Raw genomic sequence first — 23,777 nt, forward strand, 5'->3', positions numbered from 1 at the left:
CGCTCAGCGGCTCTTCCTGCGCCGGCCGCCCTTGGCGCAGCCGCGGCCGAGCCACCCCCCGGCGCGCCCGCCCGCCGCCTCCTCCCGCTCCCGGGGCTGCTCGCGGGGCTCCTCCCGCGCCTCCTCCCGCGGCGGCGCCACCGGCTTCCTCGAGTGCGTGCCTTCCTCCCCGGGGCGCAGCGGCTCTGCCAGCGCGAAGATGGGGTCCCGCGCCCTGCGGAGGGGGAGAGAGGGCGGCGGTGGGCGCTGCCGGCGGCCCCGGGCCGGGCGCTCCCGCCGCGCAGGGCCCGGGCCTCTCACCGGTCGTAGCGCGGGATCTCCAGCCCGAGCTCCGCCATCAGCAGCCGCATCACGTCGTCGCAGCGGCCGTGCAGCTTCAGGGCAGCCAGGTCGTCCTTCGGGGTCCACTGCGGGTGACAGCAGAGCCGGCTGCAGGCACCTCCCCGGGGCAGCAGCAGGGGCTCGGCCTCACACAGACATAGCCCCTTGGCCCACAGCTGTTAAGCCCAGTGCCGAGGGCTCTCTCTCACCTGCAGGTTCACAATATACAGCTTGGGCCGACGGGTGGGGGGCTTGCTCATGCACCAGAGCCGTGGGTATTTTTTCAAAACCTGCCATAAAGCAGAGACGATCAGCACAGCCACGGGCACACGCCACTGTGAACCGTATCAGCGAGAGGAAAAGGAATGTATTACCAGGAGGGGAAAGAGGGAGGAAGAGAGACTATCACAGATGGTGGGCGAATCCTGACACCAGAGTTTACAGTTGTCTGTTTGGGAGGAAACCGCTGAGCACCAAGGTGTATCACCAAGAGGGAATGCTGCTAACAATCTTCACCGAGTGTCTAAAGTTACCTTTAAGCTGGAACCCAGACAAAGAATCACATCTGCTTTGCTTGCAGCTTCTGTTGCTGCTTCCCAGTTCAGGGGCTGTCTCAATGTCCCCTTCTCCCCAAAGTGGACGATTGTATCTCTCAACTGTGCCCCACACTTGTGGCACATCCTGCCCGTGTGATGTCTGTGCAGGGCTGTGCGCTCCGTCACATCGAACACTCGCACGTACTCTCTGTTGGGTGTACAGGAAGTGCAGACCTGGTACAGGACAAAAGCAGAAAACCCATCACATCATCAGCATCTCTCCAATGAGAGGCCAGGAGCCAGCCACTTCTCTCAGACGAAAAGCACTTTTGGGGACAGTGTGCTGGAAGCTATAGATGGGATCATCAGAGATCAGATGCTAACTTGGAAAACCTCAACTAGCACGTGGAGCTGCAGGCAGCCTTTGGCTACGTGCTGAGAAGGGCTGAGGAAGAGGAGTCAGAAGGCTCCAGTGAGTACAGTGAAAGAGCTACAGAAATGGGTTTGGTGCTTGCTAACTAGTTCACCCCAAAGTGATGGCCTGAAGATGGGAACTGTGCAGAAGCCAAGCCCTTGTACTAATTCCTCCTGAGCTAATGACAAATCAAGAGTTTACATCCTCTTCTTGTGAGGCCACTGAACAGTGACTTCGTCCTGCTCTGGCCACTCACCTCTATGTACATGTTCCCATGAAGCTCAGATATTGCAGCTCGGGGTAACCCGCTCCGCAGGTGCAGCCCGTCACAGTTCTGAGACACCACATGCTGCACCTTGAAGGGAACAAAATGCTGAGCTCACACAGACCCCGCAGGTGTCGCTCTAAGCAGGTGATCTGCTGTCCCAAATCACACCAACAGCCTGTACATCAGAGTGGGACCCACAGGATAAGAGAGTGGAGAACAGACCTTTGTGAAAGCTAAGTGGAAAGCCTCCTCCTGCTAAACAGAGCTTTTCTAGGGCTGGCTGGTTTGCGGCCAGACCAGCTTCACCAGGTACAAATACAACATGTTAAAGAAAAGGCACCAGGGGAAAAACTGCCAGAGCTGCAGCCTGGAGCTCACTAAGGAAGACTCAGACACATTTTCCTACATGGATGTGCAGCCACTTGAGTCAAAACCATAGTCGGGCAGTCTTCTGAAAAGATTTTTCTTCCCTGCTTTATCATTCTTAGGCATGAGTGAGGTGAGGAAAAAATATCTTACCAGGTTGTGCTTGTGCAGGCAGGCAATGCTCATATGGGTGAGCGTGGGCTCTGCCTCGCTCAGGTCTGCCGCCCTGACAAGGAGCAAGGGGGAAAAAAAAGAGTTAGAATTGCCATTAACCTCTTCCAGTATCAGTTTTCTGCCACACAGCTCAGAATTTCGCTCCTCACCTGATGCTCCTGCCCTTCTGCAGCAGTGTCCAAATGCCATTGGGGCCTCTGTAGTCCGGGATCGAAGCTGCCTGTCACCAGGAGAGAAAACAAGGCCTGATTGGTGGGGGGGTCACAGCTCTTGTACACAAACACAACCAACCTGGGCCCATCCGGGACAACCACAGACACCTTATCTATGGCTGCTTTTTCATTCATTCCAAGTTTTCCATCACAGTGGTTCCCTAATCACAGGAAAACTTTTTCATGTGTTTTCTCTCTCTCTTTTCCTACCTTACAACTCTCATTTGCACCTCCAGCATTTATTTTCTCCAATGTTACCATTATGGAATCCCTCCAGAGCTCTTTTTCACCCTTGGTACTTCCCATTTCCCTGCAAAGAACTCCATTCTTAAGCCTTTTCTTATTTTCTCCAGACTCTGGTTTCTGGTACTGCACACTCAGCATCTCTAGCAAACGTGTGGGTGACACGAGCACTCAGCCCCTGCCCTGAGCCACTCTCTGAGTCAGCAGAGACTGGAGTTTCACAGCTCACACAAAGGTGACAGCTGTCACATTAGAAGAGGCAGAACCAAACTTCTGCTTTCCCCTGGGCCACTGAAACCAAACAATTCTCAAACTGCTGTTTGTAAGTTCCAACAACCCCCCAGCTGTCCCTGCATGTCTGATAACACACGATGTTCCTGAGCTAACCGGCTGGAGGTTTTACACCAAAAGTCACTGAAGGGACTCAAGTGAGGCATGACCAGTGTCCTCTTGCTCAGGCCACATGTACTGCACACAGTGGGATCTCCTGGACAGCAGGAATGACCAGGATGCAGCCTAGGCACTGTGCTGGCCACAGACTCACGCAGCATCCTGGACTCATCACGAACATCTGCTCAATGACCATTCAGGAACCACAGAACAGTCCAGACAACACCCTCCCCCCAAAGGGGCTCCGGCTGCTCCCCCGAAAACCCACCGTGCTGATCCCGGCACCCGTGTAGATGACGAGGTGCCTGGCGCTCCGCACAGCTGCCGCCAGCTCAGCTGCCTTTCTCCTCAGCTCCTCTGGTTCATCACACACCTGAAAAAACACACCTGAGCAGGTTCACATGGTTCGGAGATACACTGCACCACTGAGGCAGAAGGAACAGGGATATCCCTGGACGTTTGAAGATGGGCTTGGCCCAGGAAAAGCAACAAAACATGATCAGCAGTGGTGTCCAAATGAAAAGGATATGGGTGCTTTTCATGGAGGATCACGGGAAAAAGCTTCCTGGAGACCAGGACCTGCTGGCCCACCCTCCCGGGAGACGTGCCCACACAGCCACGCTCCTGGCAGTCGCTAGACTACGGCTCACCGGAGACAAACGCAGGGCAGCCCCGGGAGGGCAGCCGCGTTCCCGGTACCGGGGCACGGCCGTTGTTCACCAAGGCCCGCTGCGGCTGCAGAGTTCCCCCGCAATGGCCAGCCTGGCGGCTGCCGTCCCGCCCGGAGCGCAGGGCTCCTCTCCGCGGCCGGGGTCGCTCCCCGCCATCGCCGCCCCGCTCCCCCGGGCCCGCCGCCCACCTCCTCCTGCCGCCGCCGCAGCCGCTCGCGCCGCTTGCGGCGCCGCTCCAGCTCCCGGACGATGTCCTCGCTCTCGCTCAGCACCTGGCACTCCTCGGGGCTCCGCTCCGCCGGCGGCTTCCTCCAGATGCGGAACACCTGCCCGGTGCACAGCAGGTGGTTCACGGCGGCCCGCGACGGCGGGTCGCGCCGGGCCGGGCCGGGCCATACCTGTCTGCGCCGGTCCCGCTGCTCCTCCTGCTGCAGGATCTCGGCGCGCGCCGCCGCTTTCCGCTCGGAGCGGCTCAGGCTGCCGCCCGCCGCCATCGGCCCGGAACCGCCGCGCCTCCGCCGCTACCGGGCTCGGCTCCGCCGCTTCCGCCTTCCGGCCGGAGCGCCCGCGCGCCGCCTCCTTCACCGCCCCCGCGCGCGGCAGCGCCCCCTGGCGCCGGGCGGCCCCCAAAGGACGCGCAGGCGGCGGCTGTTGAAGCGGTTTATTGTCGCGTACAAAGGCGGCGGACACTGTACAGAATAAATAACGCCAATAACTTAGCAATAAATACCGCCTGCACCGAGCCCGGGGCCCTCCGGGCTGACCCCGCCGTCCGCCAGCCCCGGCTCCGTCCGGGAGCGACTGTACACAATTCACAAGATACACAAATCCCGGGGGTGCCGGGGACGCTCCCCGGGCAGGCTGGGGCAGGACCAGGACCCTTCCCCAACCCCCCGGAACAGCACCAGGAAAAGAAAGAAAACACGACAGCCTTCACAGCAGGAAACCAAACGGACGAGCACCTCAGGAACAAGAATTGTCACACTCCAGAACACTATATACGAGAGAAGTCAGCATGACAGCTTGGGCAAGGGCCACCTCGCACGGGCACGGGAAGCCAGCTGGCAGGGGACTGGAGACTTCTTGGACACTGCAGAAATACAACACTCGGGGTCCTACACTTCACTGAGATCAAAAGCGAAACCATAGGGAAGCAGCACTCGGATGGGACCGCGGACTCGCTGACATCCAGCCCAGCACCACAGAGCTTGTTTACCACATCCACACCCTTCAGCCATGGCCTTCACCCGCTCCTCCCCACATGGCAAGTCCTCATCGAACACACAGGCCCACTTGGAGCAGGCTGGGGCTCCAAGCAAGCAAGGACAGTGCAGGCAGGAGGAACAAGAGCATTAACATCTGGTGCAGTCAGTGCTGCTGCCAGCCCTATCCTGCCTCACAGCAGAGCAGCACCGCAGGGAAGGACCAGACACGCTCCCTGCCACAGAGCACAAAGGGAGCAAGCCCTCCATGGCCTAGGGCTGCCCATCGTCACCTGCTGTGTCAATGGGGCCCTCCTCAAACCAGAGGCTCCAGCTGAGGAGCTCAGCTCTGAACCAGCCCCACACACACCTTTGCCGCTCACCCGGCCCAGCCAGCTCAGGCCTCAGCTGGGTTCTGAAGCGCTCTGGCCAATTCAGTCTCAGGCCAGGTCCAGGCGGGACAGGGTTGGGACTGACAACCCAGGACTATTTTTTTCCAAAACTATGTTTTGGAAAATCTCACTTCTTCCAGGCACCACACCACCAGCTGGAAGACAAAGGCCAGAGCCCAAAGCTCCATGCTGAGCACTGCACAATGCATGGCCCATGTGGTGCAGCTGGAAGTGGCATGTCAGATACTTCAGCTCAGAGAAAAGAAAGTCCAGGGCTGGAAGGGGGAAGTCTGGAGGCAATGTTCTAACCTGCTCCCCATTCGGGAAGTTCACTGGGAAAAGAATCCCAAACAACTCCCTAAACTCCCACTCATTCAGAGCAAAGCTGATCTCCTCCTCCAGCAGGAAATCCCCAGCAACTACCTGCTCCTCTTGCCACACTGCAGCTTTTCTTAGGCTGATCTGCTCCTCAGCCCAGGGGACAGCAGTATCAGTTCAGCAACATGAGAAACATCCCCAAAACCCACCCAGTATGGCTGTGCCTCCCCGCAAGACTGCAGCTTCAGTTGTGCCATCCCAGTTTCTCCCCTCCCCTCAGATGACCCTCAGCAGCCAGGAGATCACATGGGCTTCACCCTCATGTCCTGTTTCTCTAAAACTCAGTAAATCAGCTCAAATCTTTGGGAAGGGGAGAAGGAGGTCAAAGTGTTTGTGGAAATGGAGCCTCACCACAAACAGCTTCTCAACCATGTCACAGCTGTGAGTCTGAGCACTCTCCCAACCCCCAGGTAGAAGCTGCCCCAGGAAGGACAGTGACCCTGCCACAGCTCACTGGCCAGCAATGCACAGACACCAGGGACCAGCTGGTCCCGTGCTGCCCAGTGGGCAGACCTGCCCCCCCTGTTCAAGGGAGCCATGAGAGCAACACAAGTTCTGACCACAGGATCTAATTCCAGAGATAAATCTCATCAGTCTTCTAAACCTAGACAAGTGTCCCTCATGTTACTTCTCTGCCAGCTTTGTGCAGGAAGGACAGTGCAGTGTTTTCCTATCCAGGTAACCAAGTTACCTGCCGTCGGCTGCTCAGCAGGAGCTGCCCATGCTCTCACTGCACACATCTGGGAAGGCATCACTGCACCAGCCAGCCAGTTTTGCTTTCAAAACCAGCAGCACCTTTGCCTGCGCACCAGAATTCTTCTGGAAAATTCAGAGAGATTCCAACTCAATCTCTCAGTCGAGTTTAGGGAAAACAACGACAGTGTGAAATGACAGCACACGGCAAAGGCACCGGCACCAGCACAGTGCTGCAGAGAGCTCAGGGAGCAGAGCACCCAACATGAGGGGACATGACAGAAGCCAGCAAGGTCAAGAATAAGTCACTTTTGGTACAATTGCAAAAAGATATCAAACAGGACTTGCCTCTTTTTTTGTCTTTTTCTAAGTTTTATAAATAAAGTCTGAGAACTCTTTATAAAAACTAACCTCAGAGCCACAAACAGTTTGCGGGAGGTTCATGAGAAACTTTAAAATTATTTATTTATTAACTTTTAACTAGCAAAGTCTCCGAGAATATTTCCCCATTCATATGGTCAAATATTCTCTCCTTCTCAGGTAAAAAAAGCTGACTATAAATACGCTCTCTCTTCTGTCCAATTTTAAACTTAGATAATTTAATAACTCTTAAAATGATGTTTCTCTCTTTAAATAAAGGGCTATTTAACCACATAAACTGGTTGTGTAAACCATCACACTAGAGACACTTGATACCCTCAAAACATGGGAACAACTAGTGATTTTGGTCTTGTTCAGTGCAACACATTAGGCACAAAACCGGCCTGCAGTCCACACGGTACCGTCCCTCCCTCCCTCCCCAGGGTGCGGGGCCCTGCAGGGCCCTGGCGCTGGGGCTGCAGCCGCAGAGCACGGCAGTGTCATCCTTCCCACCACTGCCAGTTTACACAGCTAATGCCACGGACATCTGAGGGAAACCCACGGTTAGGGCACAGAGGCACACCTAGAAAGGAATAAAAACCTATGACACAGAACATCCCGACTGCAACTACGGGTACCAAAGGAGACAAAAGCAGCAGGTTCATGTGCCGAGATGCACCACCCAGAATAGTCATTAAATAAAGCCTTTGGAAGTGACCAACATTAGGGTTCCCAGCCCCCAGGAAGAAAGCCTCCCTTGGGCCACCCCCCCCGCCCTTCCATCAGCCATGCTGCACAGACTTTCTTTGGGTAGAAAACCAAATTCTCACAGTCCATCCCCAGGGCACCCGAGGGCTACAGACGGCTGGGTGGAAGGCTCTGTCTGCACAGGACAAGGGACGCGTCACCACTGCTCATACCAATCTGGACACAACAAAATAAACTGGAGCTATCAGCGGGCCAGTCCTGGGCCAAGTCGAAGGAACCTGGACCCATTTGGAGAGGGTTTGTGCTTTGGGGATTCCAGGCTGGTTTTGTGCCTAATTGCCCTGCACAGACAAGCTCAGGCAGCACTCGCTTCACTAAGACCGGGCGTCCGTTTTGGATTTCACTATTGTGATGACACTGGTAGTAGCAACCTTGCCAGGGACGAGGGGCCCCATACTGGAGGTGAGAGGCCCTCGCGCAGGGGTCACGGGGCTCCGGGCCACGGTTCTGGCGAAGTTCTGGAGAGCCTCGTATTTGGAGCGGAGAGCATCGAGTTCCATTTTCATGCTGGCGTTCTCAGAGGCCAGCTTCTCCACTTCTTGCTGCAGCTCTGCCTTCTGCTTCTCCAGTTCCTCCTTCTGGGTAACACGCTTGACTCTGCAGCTGGCTGCGTAGCCCCGGTTCTTCAGTGTGCGCCGACGCTGCTTCAGCTGGATGATCTCCTCCTTCGACAGGCCCCGTAGATGCTGGTTCAGCTCCCGCACGGACATGGTCACCAGCTCCTCATCTGTCAAGCTGGTCCCATTCTCGCCTGGCTCCCGCTTCACCTAGGAGAGAAAGCAGCACACACGTGTGACACTTGGGGCAGATGCCTACACCTGCCCCCACGCCCCTTTCCTCCACCCGCTGCGTTACCTTCAAGGCCTTGTTTCCTTTATTGGGGGTCGTCATAACACGACAGCCTTGACAGTCAGGTTCTGGAAGGGAAGGAAGGCCAGGTTAGCCCCCGGGACACAACAGAGCCCACGGCATTCCTCTGGCAGAGTCCACCAGCAATGGCCCATGCTGCTGCCCATCCTGCTTCCCCCTCCCCGCAGGACACTTGACAAGAAGCCGGCTGAGCTGGACTCACGAGAAGCAGACTGTTCCTGAGCAGAAACTGCTGCCCTTCCACACCCCTGCTCCCAGAGACTTTGTGGCAATGCTGGTTTTTTGCTTGCGGTGGGGGAAATTAAAAAACTAGGAGGAGTCAGAATACACGGAAGCCACATTTTTAAAAATAGCCTGGCAGGCAGCAGGCAGGGTCCAGAGCACGGCTGCTCTAGGCCAGTCATGCTGACTCAGCAGGCTGGCACTCTGCACCACTTGCTCCCAGCCTCATCCTTGTCACCCAAACACACCCTTCCAACAGGTTCCCAAACACAGCTCAGAAGCTCCCCAGTCCTACCGGACCCCAGGTGTCCCCCAGAACGCAACCGGTATGGTTCAAGAAGACTTGACCCTGGGCAAGGGAAAGCCTTGGACACACTGGAGTCCCATCATAAATTTGGGCTGATGCCTCAGCAGCCTTCACCTCTCCCAGTCACTCAAAGCTGTCCCTAGCTGTCAGGCTTTTCTGTAAGAAAGTCCCCGTTCGTCTCTAGCAGTGCCAGGGCCCAGAACCACCTTCTCTCTCCTTATCTTTAGAGCCAAGGTGTGCTCACAAGAAAACAGATTAAAGGTGTAAAACCAGATGAGAGCAAACTCCTTCCCTGCTACAGACTACAGGACTTCAGAGCAATACTGGTAAGAGCAATTCCCAGGGCTGATTTTACACAGACTTATACCCAGGCTCCTGCTTCTTCCCCACATACCTCCTCCTCTCAGGCTTTTTAGTTCGGAGTGCTACTACACTCTACCAAGGAATTGATCCACACAGATACTATTTGACAGACATGGCTGTGCCTTCAGCAGCCCAGACTGCACCCTCCTCAGCCCAGACTGCACCCGTCACCCCCTCAGCCCTGGTCAGTGTTCCTGTGCAGCCTACAGGTGCCTCTGTCCCTTTCATCTCTCAGGTGTCAAAAAACAATTTTTTATTTGCCCCTGCCTTGCTGTCAGCAGCGCTGATGTCCAGTTACAGCCCATAATCAGATGTACAAATCAGCAAATAAGACTTTGTGCTCTTCCAGCAGCGGTGGCACAGGCTCCCCACAGTGCATCTACTACCTACAGGAGGTGAGCGGGGCCAGAAGTCCCCAGGACACCAGCAGAGTTGTTCCCAAAGCCTGTGGCCTGCCAGGAGCCAGGCTATTTATAGCCAGAGGACAATGCTCCTTCATGAGACGTCTGCTGCACCCGACCACACCAGCACAGGCAGGGTCACTTTGCCACCCAGGGAAGGCAGCTGCAAAGAGGCAGGATGGGCAGCATGTGAGCAACATGAAAATAAATTCTTCCCTCTTTCCCAAATTGCGATGTTTCTTTCCTCTGTTCCTACCTGGTAAACAACACAGCTGCTGGGAAAAGGGGAGAAGGAAGGGAGTAGCTGGGGAGACCAATAACATGCCCCATCCTCTGATCAGCAGAAGGAGCTGAGGGCAGGTGCGGTCAGCAGGACCATGGGAATTTGTTTGCCTTGTGGCACTAAAGAATTTCCAGCTGCCTGGCAAGTAGTCACCCTGCCTTCATTACAGCAGACCCAAAATAAACAAGGCACGCATATGATGCATCAGGCAGGGCACTGGGAAGAGAGCTCCTCAGCAGGCTGGGAAACAGCAGATGCTGGCAGAGCCGGACACAGCAGAGGCATCGACTCATTCCTGCCTCTGCACTCTTAGATGCAACACCCTCTCAAGCAGGAGCCTCCCACAACAGCCATCATAGCTGTAACAGGACTGTCCCCAAAAGCACCCCGTGAGACCACCTCTCCTCGTCCCACTTCCCAAGGGGAGTAAAATGAGATGCAGCAACACATGAGACAGTCAGTAGAATAGGAAGAACAACTCAGAGAGTTGCTGGCTATTTTCCAGGTCCCATTTGAACTGGGCTGTTTGGCAGATCACAGAGAGAACTGGCACCACAGCAGGGACCAAACTTGGCATAACTCTTCAGACTGCTGATGGCTCAGCATAGCTTCCTGAAGAAAAATCACACTGAAAAGTGCCAAACACTATGACTGCAATGAAGAAACTGCAGCCTCGACACATTTCTCCCAAGCTCAAAAGGCCTGAACTCAGCACAAGCGCAGCCAATTCTCCCCTCAGCTCAGCGGCTGCACACGAGAGCTGACAGCACCACGCACGGTTCAACGCGGGGCCTTCTCCACATTCCTGATGGCAGAACCTGCCACGAGCCCGTGTAAACACGGTGATGTCACCGCTCCAGCGCGGGCAGGAGGCCCGTGGGCTGAGCGAGGGCTGTGCCCCCATGGGCTCCACAGCACCGGGCGGGCACAGCACACGGGAACACTCTCTCCCAGGGGAGATCTCATACTCCACTTATTGGCTTTCTGGCAAATTAGATCACAGAGTCTCCTTTCATGATTCCCCCAGTCACCTATGAAGTCAGGACAGTGCTTCTCCTGTGTCCCCCGCTCACTGGGGGTCCCTGGTGAGCTCATCCAACCCTGGGCACTTTGACAACAATTCTTCCCTCAAGGGACCTGCCCATCCAGCTGACTTTAACTCTGCTCACATAGCTAAAGGAAAGGGCCGGTTCTGAGAGACCCCTTCCAGCCCACGGCAGCGCCCTCCTCCGACCATGTAGCTCGAACCTCATGTATCCCGGGCTGCCAGAGACGTCCTCAGCTCTGGTCAGTAAGACCCACCCGTGCACACACACCACTGGACCCTCTGTGTCGATCAGGAATTGCAGCCTCACAGGAGTAGCTTACTTCCAACGGGAGAGGAAACCTGCTCCCCTCCGGGGACGCTGCAGCACCAGGCAGCCCCCACGGAACAGGAGCCAGAACCTCCCAGCCACACGTCCTTGGTTACCGAGCAGCTCGAGGACGAGGAGCCGGCCGTGGGGAGGGGGGCTGTTCTGCCTGTGGCCCAGCCTCTGCTACGGGAACGGGACGAGACGACCCGGTGGCTCCTCACATTCCTGGACGTGCCCTCCTCGGGAGGAGATTCACCCACCACGGAGAACGGAGGCGGCTCGGGGAGAGGGGGCCCGGGGACCAGGTCGCACGGGCACCGGGAGGGACAGGCTCGGCCTGAGGAGAGCCGGTACGCGAGATGACCGGGGCCGGCGGCAGCCGCGGGCAGGAGGGGCGGGGCGCGCCAGTGATGTCCGCGGGTGGCCCCGGGAGCGGGCGGGCGGGGCCGGTGACAGGCCCCGGGCCAGCGACCCCGCGCACCTGTTGCTCGGCCGCGGAGCGGGGCCCGGTCGGAGGGGTCGGGCGAAGCCAGGCGGGCGCGGCCCCGAAGCCCCCGCCGTGAGTCAGCGGTAGCGGCCCCGCGAAGCAGCTGCCGACACGCGGCGGCCCCGGCCGCCTTCCCGGGCCCGCCGCGCCCGCCACGCCCGCCATCCTGGGCCCGCCGCGCCCGCCCCGCCCCGGCCCGCCCCCCGGGGACCGGCCCGCCGCCCCGCCCCGCACGGTGCCAGGGCCGCGCCCGCCGCCGCAGCCGGTGGCGCTCACCTCCTGCCGGGGCCGCCGGGACGGGCCAGGCCGGGCGGGGCGGGGAGGCCGCGCTGGGAGGGACCGGGACGCGCGAGCCGCCGCCGCCGCTCACGGACGCGTCACGTGATATTTGGGTCACGTGGCTCCATTCATGAAGCGCCCGGCGCAACCGCCCCGGGCCTTAAGGGGGCCGCGCGCGCCCGCCAGGGGCGCGGGGAGGGAGGGGGCGCGCCCGGCCACGCCCCCCGGCCACGCCCCGCCCGGCCCCGCCCCGCCCCAGGGCACCCATAGGGCGCCGTTTGTGTAGCAGCGTCTGCTGCAGCCAATAACCACAGACACAAGCTCTGACAGCAGGTGCAGGATGGGGAAAGAAGGTGGATCCCTTCAAACCTTCAAACCCAAAAGTTCTGAAACATCTTAAAAAATCCTGTTAGAAACCATTTCTGCATTGGACACCATGAACACTGTTTGAGTCCTGGGAGGCTTCTGGACAAACAGTGTCCTTGATAAAGCTCTGACGAGGGTATCACCCCTGTCCAAGAGAACACCAATGCCAGAGACAATTTCCACCAACTCCACTACAGGCTAAAGACCCTCTGCTACAGCGCTGCCCCACAACTGCTGCAAGCCATGAGCCAGGTACTGGGGACAGCAACATTCAGAGTGAGCATTTTTTCTAAGACAAAAGAAAAATAGCATGGAGGAGACTGACTGTTATTGTTTAGTAATACTATTCCCCAATTTAGTGTTCCACTGAAACACTCCAAACCACACACTGCTTACTCCCCCTTCCACCTGCTACAGCAGGCTGGAGAGAACTGGAGGCACAAAATGTAAAGATCATAGGTTGAGATAAGAAAAATTTACTAGAAACAGCAGTGAGATAAGAAACAAACAGCAACAGCAATAATATTAATAAGAGTGTACAGGAGAAGCGAACGATTCGCACACGATTTTTTACCATGTGAAATGACTGCTCGCTTCAGGCTGCCAACCAGAAGGGACCCTTCTGCCCTTCCCCTCACCCCTGCACATGGCATTGAGGTGGTATAGAATAACCTCCGGGTCCTGGCCATGCCCCTCCTCGCTACTGCAAAAATTAACCCTGTCCTGGCCAGAGCCAAGACCCTGATGTTCAGCACTGCCAGACTACGGCAGCCTGGTCAGTTCTTCTTGCTCTTGTTGGTGAACAGACTGACTTTGCTAGCGGATGTCACAGACAGAGAAGGAGATTCCAGCTTCACCTTGTCCAGCAAAGTTTTCTTTATGGCTGCTGGGGAGATCTTCTCTTGGTCTGCCAAATGCTGAAGCTCTCTGCAATGGGGTGGTGGGAGAGGAAGACAGCAAAAGGAATATGGGGAGGGTGGGGGGCAAGTTTTTAAGGCTCTTTAGGACTTCCTAGGTGCCCACCTTGTCCGGATGCAGGAAGCCTCCACAGCATTGATGAGGAGTGAGCGAAAGCCACCACTCTCCAGGAAGTGCAGGGCATGGATAGTGGCTCCCCCGGGTGAGCAGACATTGTCCTTCAGCTGACCAGGATGCTGCTCAGACTCTAACAGCATTTTGGCAGCACCCTGTAGCAAGGAAAACAGCTGCCAGAGCTCTGACTGAGGAAGCCGCTGTCACACACTCCTGTTCTCCACTGCACAGAGCAGCACCAACACTCACAGCAGACAAAATTGGGCTCCTGCAGGCTGCCAAAACACTTTTCAGAGCTGAAGAAGCCTGCAGAGGAGCCACAGTTTCCCAGGCCCCAGCTCCCACATCACCACCAGTGCCAGCAGATTGCTGCGGACACTTCCTATGGTCCCTCACTGGGAATCTGTGTGCAGTCAAACCAAACACGTTCTTTAATGTAGATCCAGTGAAAGGACCAAGATAATCTAAACCGTGACGTGCAGAATCCTCTGCACAGAGCAAGCACAGACTCAGATTTGTTCTGGAGGAGGAAATACTGACCAGCAAAGCCTGTGCTCCGAGTCGAACAGCCAGCCTGCGGGGAAGGCCCATCTTCACTCCCCCATCTGCAAGAGCATCCAGGGCAGTGAACGCCTGAGACCAGACAGAGGAAGAACATGACTGCAAGTCTCTGCTCCAGGACTGACAGTCTCGGGTAGGAGAGAATCCAGAGCTCCAGGATCATGCTGTGACTCCTTCCACTTACAGACTTGACAAAAGCCTCCCCCTTTACTGCATGGGTGCCATGTCAGCCTTCCCTCCCACTAGTTCCAGCTCAGGTCTGGGGGGAATGGGAGAAGTTCAGCTTCTGCATCATGCTAACTACAGGCCTATGTTTTGCAACATGGACACATGGACACTGCACACTGGCTCAGACTTCAGACTCATCTGACTGGTAACAGACCTTTTCAGTTGACCCAAAATGGTTGTAAACTGGATACCCACACTACATGTCCCATTGCAAATGTGAGTGATGGGAAAAACAAGAAATAACAAGCTGAATTTTCACAGGCTTTACAGTGGGCAAAGCCAACTGCTCTGCCCGAGACTGTCACAAGTTGAGGAAACAGCACATACATACGCAGGGCCACTGCCACTGAGCCCCGTTACAGCATCGATCAGGTCCTCTTCCACCTCGGTGCAGAAGCCCACGCTGGCCATCAGTTGTTCCAAGAGCTTCCCATCCTCCACATCTGCATGAGTTCCAGTGGCATAGACTGTAGCACCTTCCCGGACAATCACAGGGGTGTTGGTCATGCACCTGATCACTTTTGGTGTGGGGCAGAAGGTACAGAGTTTCTTAGGGCAGAAAATAATTGGAGACAGAAAGTAGGAAGAAAACAAATAAGGGGAAAAATTAGCTTTAGTGCACATTTAGCATCAATGGGCTGTCCAGGAAAGAACTCCCAATGGGCAAGAACAACACAAGCAAAGGGAAAAGAGAGACTTGGTACTCTAAAGACCGTGCTTTGAGCCACAGCAGCCCATATATGAATGTGAAGCCTTCGGAAGTACCAGCGAAGAGGGACCTGGGCAGAGCCGGGCTGGGAACAGTATCCCAAAGGCCTCATTCCCACATCAACCCATAGGTCTCCAAAACAGCTCCTGCAGACACTTAGCATAAAGTCAGCAGAAATTCAGGGGTGATGACCCACTGCTGTTGAGAGAAACATGATCGGACAGCACCTTATGTGAGGGAAGAGTTGGATAAAACCTCTAATAGCGTTTTCTGATGAGGACAGGCAAGGGGACCGAAAGCAACCAGTTGGCTGCTGCTGCGTGACTTTAGTCCTGAGGAGCACAAGTAATGCCTGTCCCTTGCATCGGTTCCTAGGGGCCAGAGAAGTGGGGCCAGCTCACGGCCGGCATCGCACGGCCCGGCCCCCCCTCACCTTCTCGATGGAGCTGATGGTGACGCCGGCTGCGCAGGAGACCACGATGTGCCGGGCCTCGATGTCGGGGCCCACCTCCTCCAGGATGAAGGGGATAATGGGCGGCTTCACGGCCAGGAAGAGGACATCGCTGCTCTTCACCGTGTCCTTGTTGCTCACCGTGAAGTTCACGCCCATTTTCTGCACCGGTTGGAGAGAAACGGGACCGCTGAGGTCCGCGGGGACCCGGGGGGCGGCACCGCAACCCGGACTTCGTCGCCCGTCCGCACTCACCCGCAGCCCGCTCACGGTGGGCAGGTCGGTGTCCGGGGAGCTCGCTGTGATCTTGTGCGCAGCCAGGACCCCTGCGAACGGCATCGATCATCAGCCCGGAGGATCGGCGCCGCCCGCCCCGAAGCCCCGGACCATGGCAAAGGCGAGCTGCCCCGCGCCCACCTGCCGCCGTGAAGCCCCGGGCCAGGGCGAAGGCGAGCTGCCCCGCGCCGATGAAGCCCACGCTCATGGCCGGTGCAATGGGCCCCGCCGAACACGGGCCCGCCGCCGTCCACGTGGCCGCGCGCGCAGGGAGGCGGGATCACCAGGCGCGTCGGCGGCGCGCAGCCAATCGGCGGGCGGCAGGGCGGGGCCACGCCGGCCCTCCGGCCACTCAGCGGTGAGGAACGGGGCCAACGGCGCAGCCCTCGCCAGCTATTGGGGCAACCGGACCCGGGTGTTGCATCATTCGCCGCCCGCGGGGCCGCGCAGGGCCGTGGCCGACCGCCAGGCGGCGCTGTGCGCCCGCCGTAATCCTGCGGGAGCGTCCGCGGAGCCGAGTCGGGCCCGCCGGTCCCGGGGCTGCCGCGCCGGCACCGCCCTCCGGCCTGGCCCGGACCGGGCCCCCTCGGGCAGTGCCGGCCCCGCCGGTCCCGGGGCTGCCGCGCCGGCACCGCCCTCCGGCCTGGCCCGGACCGGGCCCCCTCGGGCAGTGCCGGCCCCGCCGGTCCCGGGGCTGCCGCGCCGGCACCGCCCTCCGGCCTGGCCCGGACCGGGCCCCCTCGGGCAGTGCCGGCCCCGCCGGTCCCGGGGCTGCCGCGCCGGCACCGCCCTCCGGCCTGGCCCGGACCGGGCCCCCTCGGGCAGTGCCGGCCCCGCCGGTCCCGGGGCTGCCGCGCCGGCACCGCCCTCCGGCCTGGCCCGGACCGGCCCGCGGAGCGCGAAAGCCCCGTGGGGCCGGGGCGCAGCTGGCGCCAGAAGCGGCTCTGGGTCCCCCGTGCGCTCCCTCTGCTCCGCACCCAAGGGTCCCCCCCTCCCCGCCACCCGCCTCGGCCGGGACGCCCTGCGGGTCCTGCGGGTCCTGCGGGAGCAGCCCGGCGGCCGCTGGTCCCGGAGCGGCGGCACCTCGTGCTCTGCGAATTGCCCGCGGGTTTCCCGAGGGATTTCCCTGCACATGAAGTGCGGGGCAGTGTCTGTCGCCCGGTTCCCAGCCGGGCCTGGGGCAGTGTGGCCTCGGGGCCTCCCCAGCACCGGGGATGGCCTCGCTCCGAGCCCCGCGGCCCCGGGCTGTGGAGGAACCGGAACGGTGTGAAGTGTCCCTATAAATCCCAGGCACCGAGCAGTGCTTTTTTCCTGAATGTCATCTTACTGTATTGGTTTCTTTTCTGTGTGTGTGTCTTTTTTCTTGCTCCTTGATTGACAGAAATAAATCTCAGTGTTTCTCCTGCAAGCAAATATTCCTAAACACTGTCTTTTGGCGATATGGAACCAAAAGGCTTCAGAAGGAGAAGGGAAAAACCAAACCAAACCCAACATGTTAATGATTCAGATTTTTATATCAATCTGTCCAGGCTGGAATCCTCAGATTGGCTGCGAACACAAGTCTGTAATGCTGAATGAACACACACACATCCTGGCATCAGCTTACTAAAAAGGTTGGGAATGGTTGATGTCTCATGAAGCCCAGTTCACAGTGATCTACTTGATCCTCATCTATTAATTAAGGGGGTAGATACACTCTGGAAATGAAGGGGTTTTGATGAACTGAATCATGACACAGCTGGCTGGTAAATCCTGCTGAGCAAATACTGGATGTTCTCTGCCCTGGATTGGGCAATCTCATAGTTTCCAATGGTTGGGGAGTGTTTTAACCACTAAAGCATGAGGTTTTGATTTTTTTTTATTATTTTTTTTCTCCTAAAATAAAGGATTGTTGTCCACACAATCTTTTTTTGCCATTTTGACCATGCTCACATTTTTTGCTTAGTCTTTGGCTGGCAGATGAGAAAGCTAAATCTGAACACGCTGTTCTTGGCAATGACTTGTCTTTCACTCCTCCAGTCAGTGGGATCATGATTTCCATGTTAAATTTTCTTTTCTCCTCATTGTGAAGGCACTCAATTTTACCCCCATTGTTTCGCACGTACCTGTTTCTCTCTGGCCTTTCTTTGTCCCTGGCTCAGTGTAAGTTACATCAACTCCATGTCATTGTCAGATTTTATCACGTTGCTGCTCCTGCTCCTATTTGGTGCAAAATCTTCCCAGCAAGAAGCCAGCAGTGCCTGGCTGAACCACAGCTACCAGCCGAGGAGGTTTCCGACAGCTGCCATTGCCTGAGCGACTGGCAATGTCACATCTGGGGCCAAGCACCCCCAGCCTGCAGGCACTTGCCGCTGGTGCCCCTCTCCCTGCCCTCCCAGCCTCCCAGAGCCACACCAGAGCTGCAGGACAGGGCTTTCCTCAAGCAACCTGCCTGGACTTGCAGGGTTGAATTTTATAACAGAAGCCATGGTGCTTCACAGGCACCTGTTTGGTTTTTAGTGCTCTGTAATAACAAAAAAAACAAGTAATTTTCAAGTGTGACACAGCTTAATTTGTTCACATTGATGGTTTTAACAGGAATACATCATAAATGCTTGAGGTCCCTTAGTGTGCAGTGGCTGTTTGTAAACTGCCACCTCCAACACAAGTGGATTTCCTTTCCCAAATCAGCATTTTGTACTTGTACAACCCATAAGTCTTTTGGGTGGCAAGAAATAAAGCTCCTGATTTATATCTATAGCAGATAGTCTTGGGTCTTGCCTTAGCAGCCTCTTGTTGGACCACATCTTCCAGATTGCCTGCCCTTCATGGGGACTTGCAGAAGAGAAAACCCCCTTGGAAGGCTCTTCATGCATTCCCTTTTCGCTGGATCCCAATTCTTGCCCTGTTTCCTGGCTAATGCTCCCCACTGCTAAGGGCTGGTCCTTGCTCAGTACAGAATTATCCAACACAATCTGTCCCAACAAGTTTTCTCTTTGCTTTTCAAACCCTGCACAAAGCACTGATGAAAGGTAAGTTTCCTTCCTTCTTCCTGAGTGACTCTGCTGCAAAGAATCCACTCAGAGGTCTCAGCTGTCCCATGTCTGTACTTTTTTGATTCTGTGTTCAGCTTTCATACATCAAAATAAACTGAGCTCTGCTTTTGGGCACAAAGCAGAGGGGCTGTATCTGCTGCAATGGAAGTGTGGAGAGCAGGGTGACAGCATACAGATCTCAGGAGATGTATGTGTACATCTGCCATTCAGCTTTATTTTAATTTGGTTAAAAAATAAATCTTGCTTCTCACAGGCAGCTACTGGAGATTTTAATCAAAGCACTGAGTCTGCATGTGCTGCACAAGCACTCGGACATTCTGGCTTCTCCCTGGAACAAATGAAGATTCCTATTGAGCCTGAAATCTGAGCTGAGCAGTGTGGGACTTAAAAGTGGGTATTTTATCAGGGATGGGTCCAAGACATGTGGCTCCTCAGTAATGCAGAGGGCTCAGGAATCCTGCACCTGAGCTGCTCTGGGGCAGTGCTCCCAGTCTGTTACCACCATGTGCAAATTCTGTCATGTCCCATCCTGTCCATGCCCCCTCCCCACCCAGTTTGGTCTCTTGTGCAGCACTGTGAGTTCAATTAATCTCTGCCTTCCTTTTCCTATCTCCCCAGAATTTATCCTTAAGCTTCCAGAAAAAAAAAATCTTGACATCAGTATAAAGAAACAGCGGCCCATAAACCAATACAGAGCTTGTGCTGAGGTACCTTCTGTGCTGCTCAAGCAAGGACAGCAGGTCACACACAGTCACTTTGCAGGTTGGCTCTGCTCTGCACCTTGATTCTCAGCAGCAGAGACCCAGCTTTGCAAATTTTCATTTCTGTAGTGACAGTGTTTGCTAAATAATACCCAGGCCTCCTCCAAGGTACATGCTTGAGTTTAGTCTTTTTCTGTGCTAGACAGCGAAGGAGAGGAAGGGAAAGGACTGGTAACCTTCAAAATACTATTACAGCTATGATGTTCTTCTCAGAAATGGCCCAGCTGGAACTGCCCACACTTGCAGGGGTTCCATGTCTCACCACACTGCCCAAACTAACCCAAACTCCGAGGGATTGGTTTTCATCTCCAGGACTGGTGTTCCTTGATGCAGCTTTTAACTTTCTGAGTTCCTGGGTAGTCAGTTTGTTCCTGTTAAGTGTTGGTAGCAGTTTCAAAATCCTTGGCATCTTTCCTAATATTTGGATCAGTAATCTGGTAGCCTGCAGCCCTGGCTGCAAGCATTCCTGCTGTCTGCAGATGCACATGGAGCTGTGTCATTCCTTCGTGCTGGCACCAGGCAGGTTGGGCAGAACCATGGGGGAGGTGGACTGTGCCTGGTATCAGCTGCAGCCCACCCACTCCAGGTCATTAATTTGTTAATGCAGTCGGTCTTCACCTCGAAGTTTGGCTGATGGTTTTGCCCGGTGCCTCTCTACTTCATGGCCCATCCCTCTGCAACCACAGCGGCTCCACAGGGCCGGGACGGCTCTGACCCATTTCAGAGGTGTGAGACAAAGCGGATGCGCTGGGAGTATGCCAGGTCTAGGACGTAGAGCAGCAGGTTAACGTAGGTGAAGATGGCGATCACCAGCTGGCTGTCCCAGGGGCACTTGCCCTTGGCACAGAGGCTGGGGCGTTGTGGGGAGCCGTACTTGCTGTCAAAGCAAAACACTGGCCAGATGACTGCAGCGCTCACGTAGAGCAGCACGGCCCCAAAGGTGTAGATGACCACAGAGCGCTCAAAGGGGAACCACAGCAAGGCAGTCTTACCTGTGACACTGAAGGCCACTACCACCACTGTCACCACAAAGCAAAAGCTGTAGACAGCCACACACCATTGCGTCGCCACGTGTTTGCCATACTGGCTGTCGTTCACCAGCGCCCCAAAGATGATGCAGGCCACAAAGGCCTGAACGATTTTCAGGAGCCCGGAGATGGTGGCCATGTAGCTGGTGACTTGTCCCGGTTTTGCCCTGGTCAAGAACACCTCGGCAGCGTACGCGACAAACAGGAGGCCCGCGAAGACGCTGGCTGCGATGCGGAAGTCTCTCACCTCGCAGCCGATGGGGTAACAGCCCACCTGGACGAAGTAGAGCGGGTAGATCACCGCGGCCGTGACGGACATGAGCGTGGCAAGCATGGCAAAAGCAGCAGTGAAGTTTCCCCAGGAAAGACTCAGGCAGCTGTGCAGGTGTGTGAACTCACAGGTGATGATGAACACAGTGATCGCAAAGCAGAAGGTCCAGACAAACATGCAGAAGGTGCCGTAGGCAGCGCTGAACCCACCTTGGTGGGCGACCAGGCTGAACGTGGTGCATCCAAAGGTCATCTGCAGCAATCGAGCTATTCCAACAGGGGAGGTCACTGCAGCCGTGTTTAGATACGGCCCTCCTGTGCTCTCCATCATCTTTCCAGTCCAGCAGACAATGCAGGCAAAAGCCCCCTCAAATGTCCTTTCAGGCTTTTGCTCTTTTGCTCTGAGTCACACCTGGTCCCAACTCAGTGGAGTGGCAGCTCGAATCTTGCTGGTCTCTGCCGGCATCAGTGGGAGCTGCCTCTGATGCCGCGGCTCTGGCAGCTTTCTGCACAGACCTGCGGCTGCAGGGAGGTGACTGGCTGGCTCTGCCCACTGGCTGTGAGCTCAGGGTGCTGCCATCCGCTCAATCTGCTTCCTCAGGTCTGAAACCTGCCCCTGTGCTGTCCTTTTGTGGTCTCCTTTCCCGCAGGATGGTGCTTTCCCTGGAGGCTGACATTTATTCCATTTTAGCTCCGCAGCTGTAGTTTTCTGCTGCACCGTTTGCAGGAACCTGGAGTATAAATAGGGGCTTTATTAATAGTTCTGGAATGAGTCCTGCCCCCCCTCAGCTGTTGGGAGCCGGTGTTATTTAACACTGAAGCTGCGAGCTCCACCAGAGGCTCTTGATTATCCTTCTGCTGTTCTAGAAACTCTGGGGTCACTGGAATGCTGCCGTTCCCCCCCCGCAACCCCCGCACTGAAGGGAGGGGGCTGAGGGCTGACTGTGGCACAAGGCTGTGATCCGGCCACACTGCAGGAACAGCAGCTCAGTCCTGCAGACCCAAGAGTAGGGGCACAAGCCCAAAGGCAGCACAAACCCTATGAAAGAAAGGATTTAGGCCAGAGGCTGGATAAAAGCTGACTCACTTTGCTGCAGTAGATCTGGAGCAGCAATACATTTACCTGCTGTGCTTTGAGCTTTAGTGAGAGCTCGTGGTTGTGAAGGTTTAGCACGCCAGTCCTCACCATTTCCTTAAACTCATCCCTGTCTCTGTTTTACTTATGTGGAGACCAGTTATTCTTGTATCTCCGAATGCCACAATCAAATACACTTGTTAAAAAAAAAAAAAAGTTGCTTTGATATTCTTAGCTCTGTTTTGGAATACAGATTTCAATATATAGTGTCAAACCCTCCGTCCTCTGGGATCAAAGCTTCCACAGGGAGCCTGCCTGGCACACAATGCCTGAAACTTCGTCTCTACCCAGAAGTCTCTTAATTCTAACTCTAAAAGCCCGGAAGAAAATTTCTGATGTAGTTTCAGAATGGGAAAAATGAAAACCACAGCAGAGTAGAAAAATTCCTCCCTTACCCCACGGCAGCATTGCTGACTCCTCATCTGCAGTGCTAATCCCAGTGTGGAAGCAGGATAACTTTATGGAACAGTTCACATAAGAACAGTACAGGTTTTGTGGCTCTTAGGATAAAACGTTCCTACCTTCAGTTTTGACACTGTCTTGTAACCTCAGTGTCTCTTTCATTCAAGTCCCTCCCATTTTCCTTAAGACCTCTGGTGCTAAAAGTACAAAACCTGTATTCATTTGGGGTGGAAGTTGCACAGTTAACATCACAACAACCAGGAAATGCAGCAGGAGAGCTGAGGAGCTCCAGGTGATGAGGTTCTCCCCCGAAAGTCTTGCCCTTCCTCTCTCTTCACCTCTAGAAGAAGTTTTCCAGGCCTCATTGGCAGTGTGTTACTGACTGTATTGTGGCATATCCTGGTCATCACTTACTACCTGCCCAGGGACCAGCAGAGAGCACACGGTCACTCCATGTCACAGTCCACCTGAGGACACATCCCCCCTTGCCCTACATTCTGTGACCAATTGGTGATGCTGGGGGGGCACAGCTGGTCCTGCTGCTTGGCTTCTGCTTTCCCATGAGAAGTACTGCCCTCTGGAGAGCCCTCAGTGCTGAAGGCAGTGCTGGCAGAAGGCAAAGGTCCCCAAAATCACACCAGCAGAGCAGTGCATCAGATGGACCACAGCCACTTTTCCTCTGAGACAAAAAACCTCATCTAGTTGCAAGGTCTTAGAGCACAAACACTTGGTACTGAATTCTTCCAGCCTTGCCCTTTTGTCAGTGGCTTCTGCACAGCAGAAAACAGATGAAAAACGTAATCAGGACAATTTCACTTTTATACCCAAGTCATTAAAACATAAAGGATATCAGCAATCACCAAACTGATCATAGGGAAACTCCACTGATGTTTTCCTGCTTTTCAGTTCTGCTGGCAGTATCATTCATTTTCTCTTTAGCTACTTTTTTATCTTCAGTGTGTGCTAATCCCATCACGCTCAGCAGGACAGCTGATTCTCTCTGTGTTCCTGCCCAACTTTTCCTGAAGCCCTTGAAAAGGAACCAAAGGGCTGTGGTTTGGTTCATTCTTGGGGTTTACTTACCCAAGACAAGGGATCTCACAAACAGCACCACCATTCTAACCTCGTAAGGCCCATCTTGAAAGTGCAGGGAATTTTTCTAAAAAAAGGCCTGAATTCTTTGTGGCCTACACACTGCATAACCACACACAGTTGGTCCAGGACCTCCTGCAGCAGGGAGTAAGCCATACTCCTCATGCAAGTCTCCCCACACCCTGTGCTGCAGGGGGAAGCTCCCACCCCAGAACGGTCTCTTCTACGAATTCCCAATCCCTCACTTGCTCTCCTCCCCCTACCATCAAAGGGGATTCTCTGTGCTGAACTGGGTGTGTTCCCAAATGACTACAAGAAGAGAAATACGTTGATGCTCGTCTTGTGCTGTCTTTTCTGTTCCAAATGCTTCTGACAGTCTGATCAAACATTTCCCTCACTGGAAGACAGGCCTTTACTGCAAAGCCAGATCTCCCTGCACCATTCAATTGAGTGCCCTGGAGTACCTGGGAAATCA

General features: G+C 55.5%; 4 protein-coding genes across 8 annotated transcripts; all 4 read right to left on the reverse strand.

Moving 5' to 3' along the window:
• Window positions 1-3: 3 nt before the first annotated feature.
• On the reverse strand, window positions 4-4,139 carry SIRT7 (sirtuin 7). Its single transcript, XM_017837640.1, has 10 exons — window positions 3,995-4,139; window positions 3,785-3,922; window positions 3,194-3,298; window positions 2,230-2,300; window positions 2,060-2,132; window positions 1,529-1,627; window positions 855-1,091; window positions 531-611; window positions 301-407; window positions 4-214 (listed from the first exon to the last, which is right to left on the reverse strand). Exons 1-10 carry the CDS (start codon window positions 4,088-4,090, stop codon window positions 4-6), a joined length of 1,218 nt encoding a protein of 405 aa, XP_017693129.1. The 5' UTR covers window positions 4,091-4,139.
• Window positions 4,140-4,721: 582 nt separating this feature from the next.
• MAFG (MAF bZIP transcription factor G) lies at window positions 4,722-11,999 on the reverse strand. Of its 4 annotated transcripts, none has more exons than XM_017837670.1 (3): window positions 11,954-11,999; window positions 8,245-8,306; window positions 4,722-8,156 (listed from the first exon to the last, which is right to left on the reverse strand). In XM_017837670.1, the coding sequence occupies exons 2-3, from the start codon at window positions 8,278-8,280 to the stop codon at window positions 7,704-7,706; spliced, it is 489 nt and encodes a 162-aa protein (XP_017693159.1). In that variant the 5' UTR covers window positions 8,281-8,306; window positions 11,954-11,999; the 3' UTR covers window positions 4,722-7,703. The 4 variants fall into 4 exon arrangements, with proteins under 4 accessions (XP_017693159.1, XP_017693158.1, XP_017693160.1 ...); XM_017837669.1 differs by lacking the exon at window positions 11,954-11,999 and adding an exon at window positions 11,307-11,457; XM_017837671.1 differs by lacking the exon at window positions 11,954-11,999 and adding an exon at window positions 11,204-11,294.
• Window positions 12,000-12,782: 783 nt separating this feature from the next.
• Window positions 12,783-15,839, reverse strand: PYCR1 (pyrroline-5-carboxylate reductase 1). 2 transcript variants are annotated; one of them, XM_017837664.1, is made up of 7 exons: window positions 15,721-15,839; window positions 15,559-15,629; window positions 15,286-15,465; window positions 14,471-14,692; window positions 13,895-13,987; window positions 13,346-13,509; window positions 12,783-13,249 (listed from the first exon to the last, which is right to left on the reverse strand). In XM_017837664.1, the coding sequence occupies exons 1-7, from the start codon at window positions 15,785-15,787 to the stop codon at window positions 13,099-13,101; spliced, it is 948 nt and encodes a 315-aa protein (XP_017693153.1). In that variant the 5' UTR covers window positions 15,788-15,839; the 3' UTR covers window positions 12,783-13,098. The 2 variants fall into 2 exon arrangements, with proteins under 2 accessions (XP_017693153.1, XP_017693152.1); XM_017837663.1 differs by lacking the exon at window positions 12,783-13,249 and having other exon boundaries at window positions 13,354-13,987; window positions 15,721-15,833.
• A 1,580-nt stretch (window positions 15,840-17,419) lies between these two features.
• MYADML2 (myeloid associated differentiation marker like 2) lies at window positions 17,420-23,774 on the reverse strand. Its single transcript, XM_017837665.1, has 2 exons — window positions 22,204-23,774; window positions 17,420-21,404 (listed from the first exon to the last, which is right to left on the reverse strand). Exon 2 carries the CDS (start codon window positions 21,002-21,004, stop codon window positions 20,096-20,098), a length of 909 nt encoding a protein of 302 aa, XP_017693154.1. The 5' UTR covers window positions 21,005-21,404; window positions 22,204-23,774; the 3' UTR covers window positions 17,420-20,095.
• Between the last annotated feature and the right edge of the window lie 3 nt (window positions 23,775-23,777).

This window comes from Lepidothrix coronata, unplaced genomic scaffold (genome assembly GCF_001604755.1).
Source record: "Lepidothrix coronata isolate B3197 unplaced genomic scaffold, Lepidothrix_coronata-1.0 Scaffold308, whole genome shotgun sequence".
NCBI classification, from domain to species: Eukaryota; Metazoa; Chordata; class Aves; order Passeriformes; family Pipridae; genus Lepidothrix; species Lepidothrix coronata.

What these genes read in the sequence shown, in the direction of transcription:
- MYADML2 (XM_017837665.1), bottom strand. Translation starts at nt 21,004, where the DNA reads ATGATGGAGAGCACAGGAGGGCCGTATCTAAACACGGCTGCAGTGACC.
- PYCR1 (XM_017837663.1), bottom strand. Translation starts at nt 15,787, where the DNA reads ATGAGCGTGGGCTTCATCGGCGCGGGGCAGCTCGCCTTCGCCCTGGCC. An exon ending in CCGGGGCTTCACGGCGGCAG is followed by an intron (nt 15,630 to 15,720) that starts GTGGGCGCGGGG and finishes TGCCGTTCGCAG; the next exon opens with GGGTCCTGGCTGCGCACAAG. An exon ending in CCACCGTGAGCGGGCTGCGG is followed by an intron (nt 15,466 to 15,558) that starts GTGAGTGCGGAC and finishes CAACCGGTGCAG; the next exon opens with AAAATGGGCGTGAACTTCAC.
- MAFG (XM_017837670.1), bottom strand. Translation starts at nt 8,280, where the DNA reads ATGACGACCCCCAATAAAGGAAACAAGGCCTTGAAG. An exon ending in AAGGAAACAAGGCCTTGAAG is followed by an intron (nt 8,157 to 8,244) that starts GTAACGCAGCGG and finishes TTTCTCTCCTAG; the next exon opens with GTGAAGCGGGAGCCAGGCGA.
- SIRT7 (XM_017837640.1), bottom strand. Translation starts at nt 4,090, where the DNA reads ATGGCGGCGGGCGGCAGCCTGAGCCGCTCCGAGCGGAAAGCGGCGGCG. An exon ending in CAGAAGGGCAGGAGCATCAG is followed by an intron (nt 2,133 to 2,229) that starts GTGAGGAGCGAA and finishes GCTCCTTGTCAG; the next exon opens with GGCGGCAGACCTGAGCGAGG. An exon ending in GAGATCCCGCGCTACGACCG is followed by an intron (nt 215 to 300) that starts GTGAGAGGCCCG and finishes CCCCCTCCGCAG; the next exon opens with GGCGCGGGACCCCATCTTCG.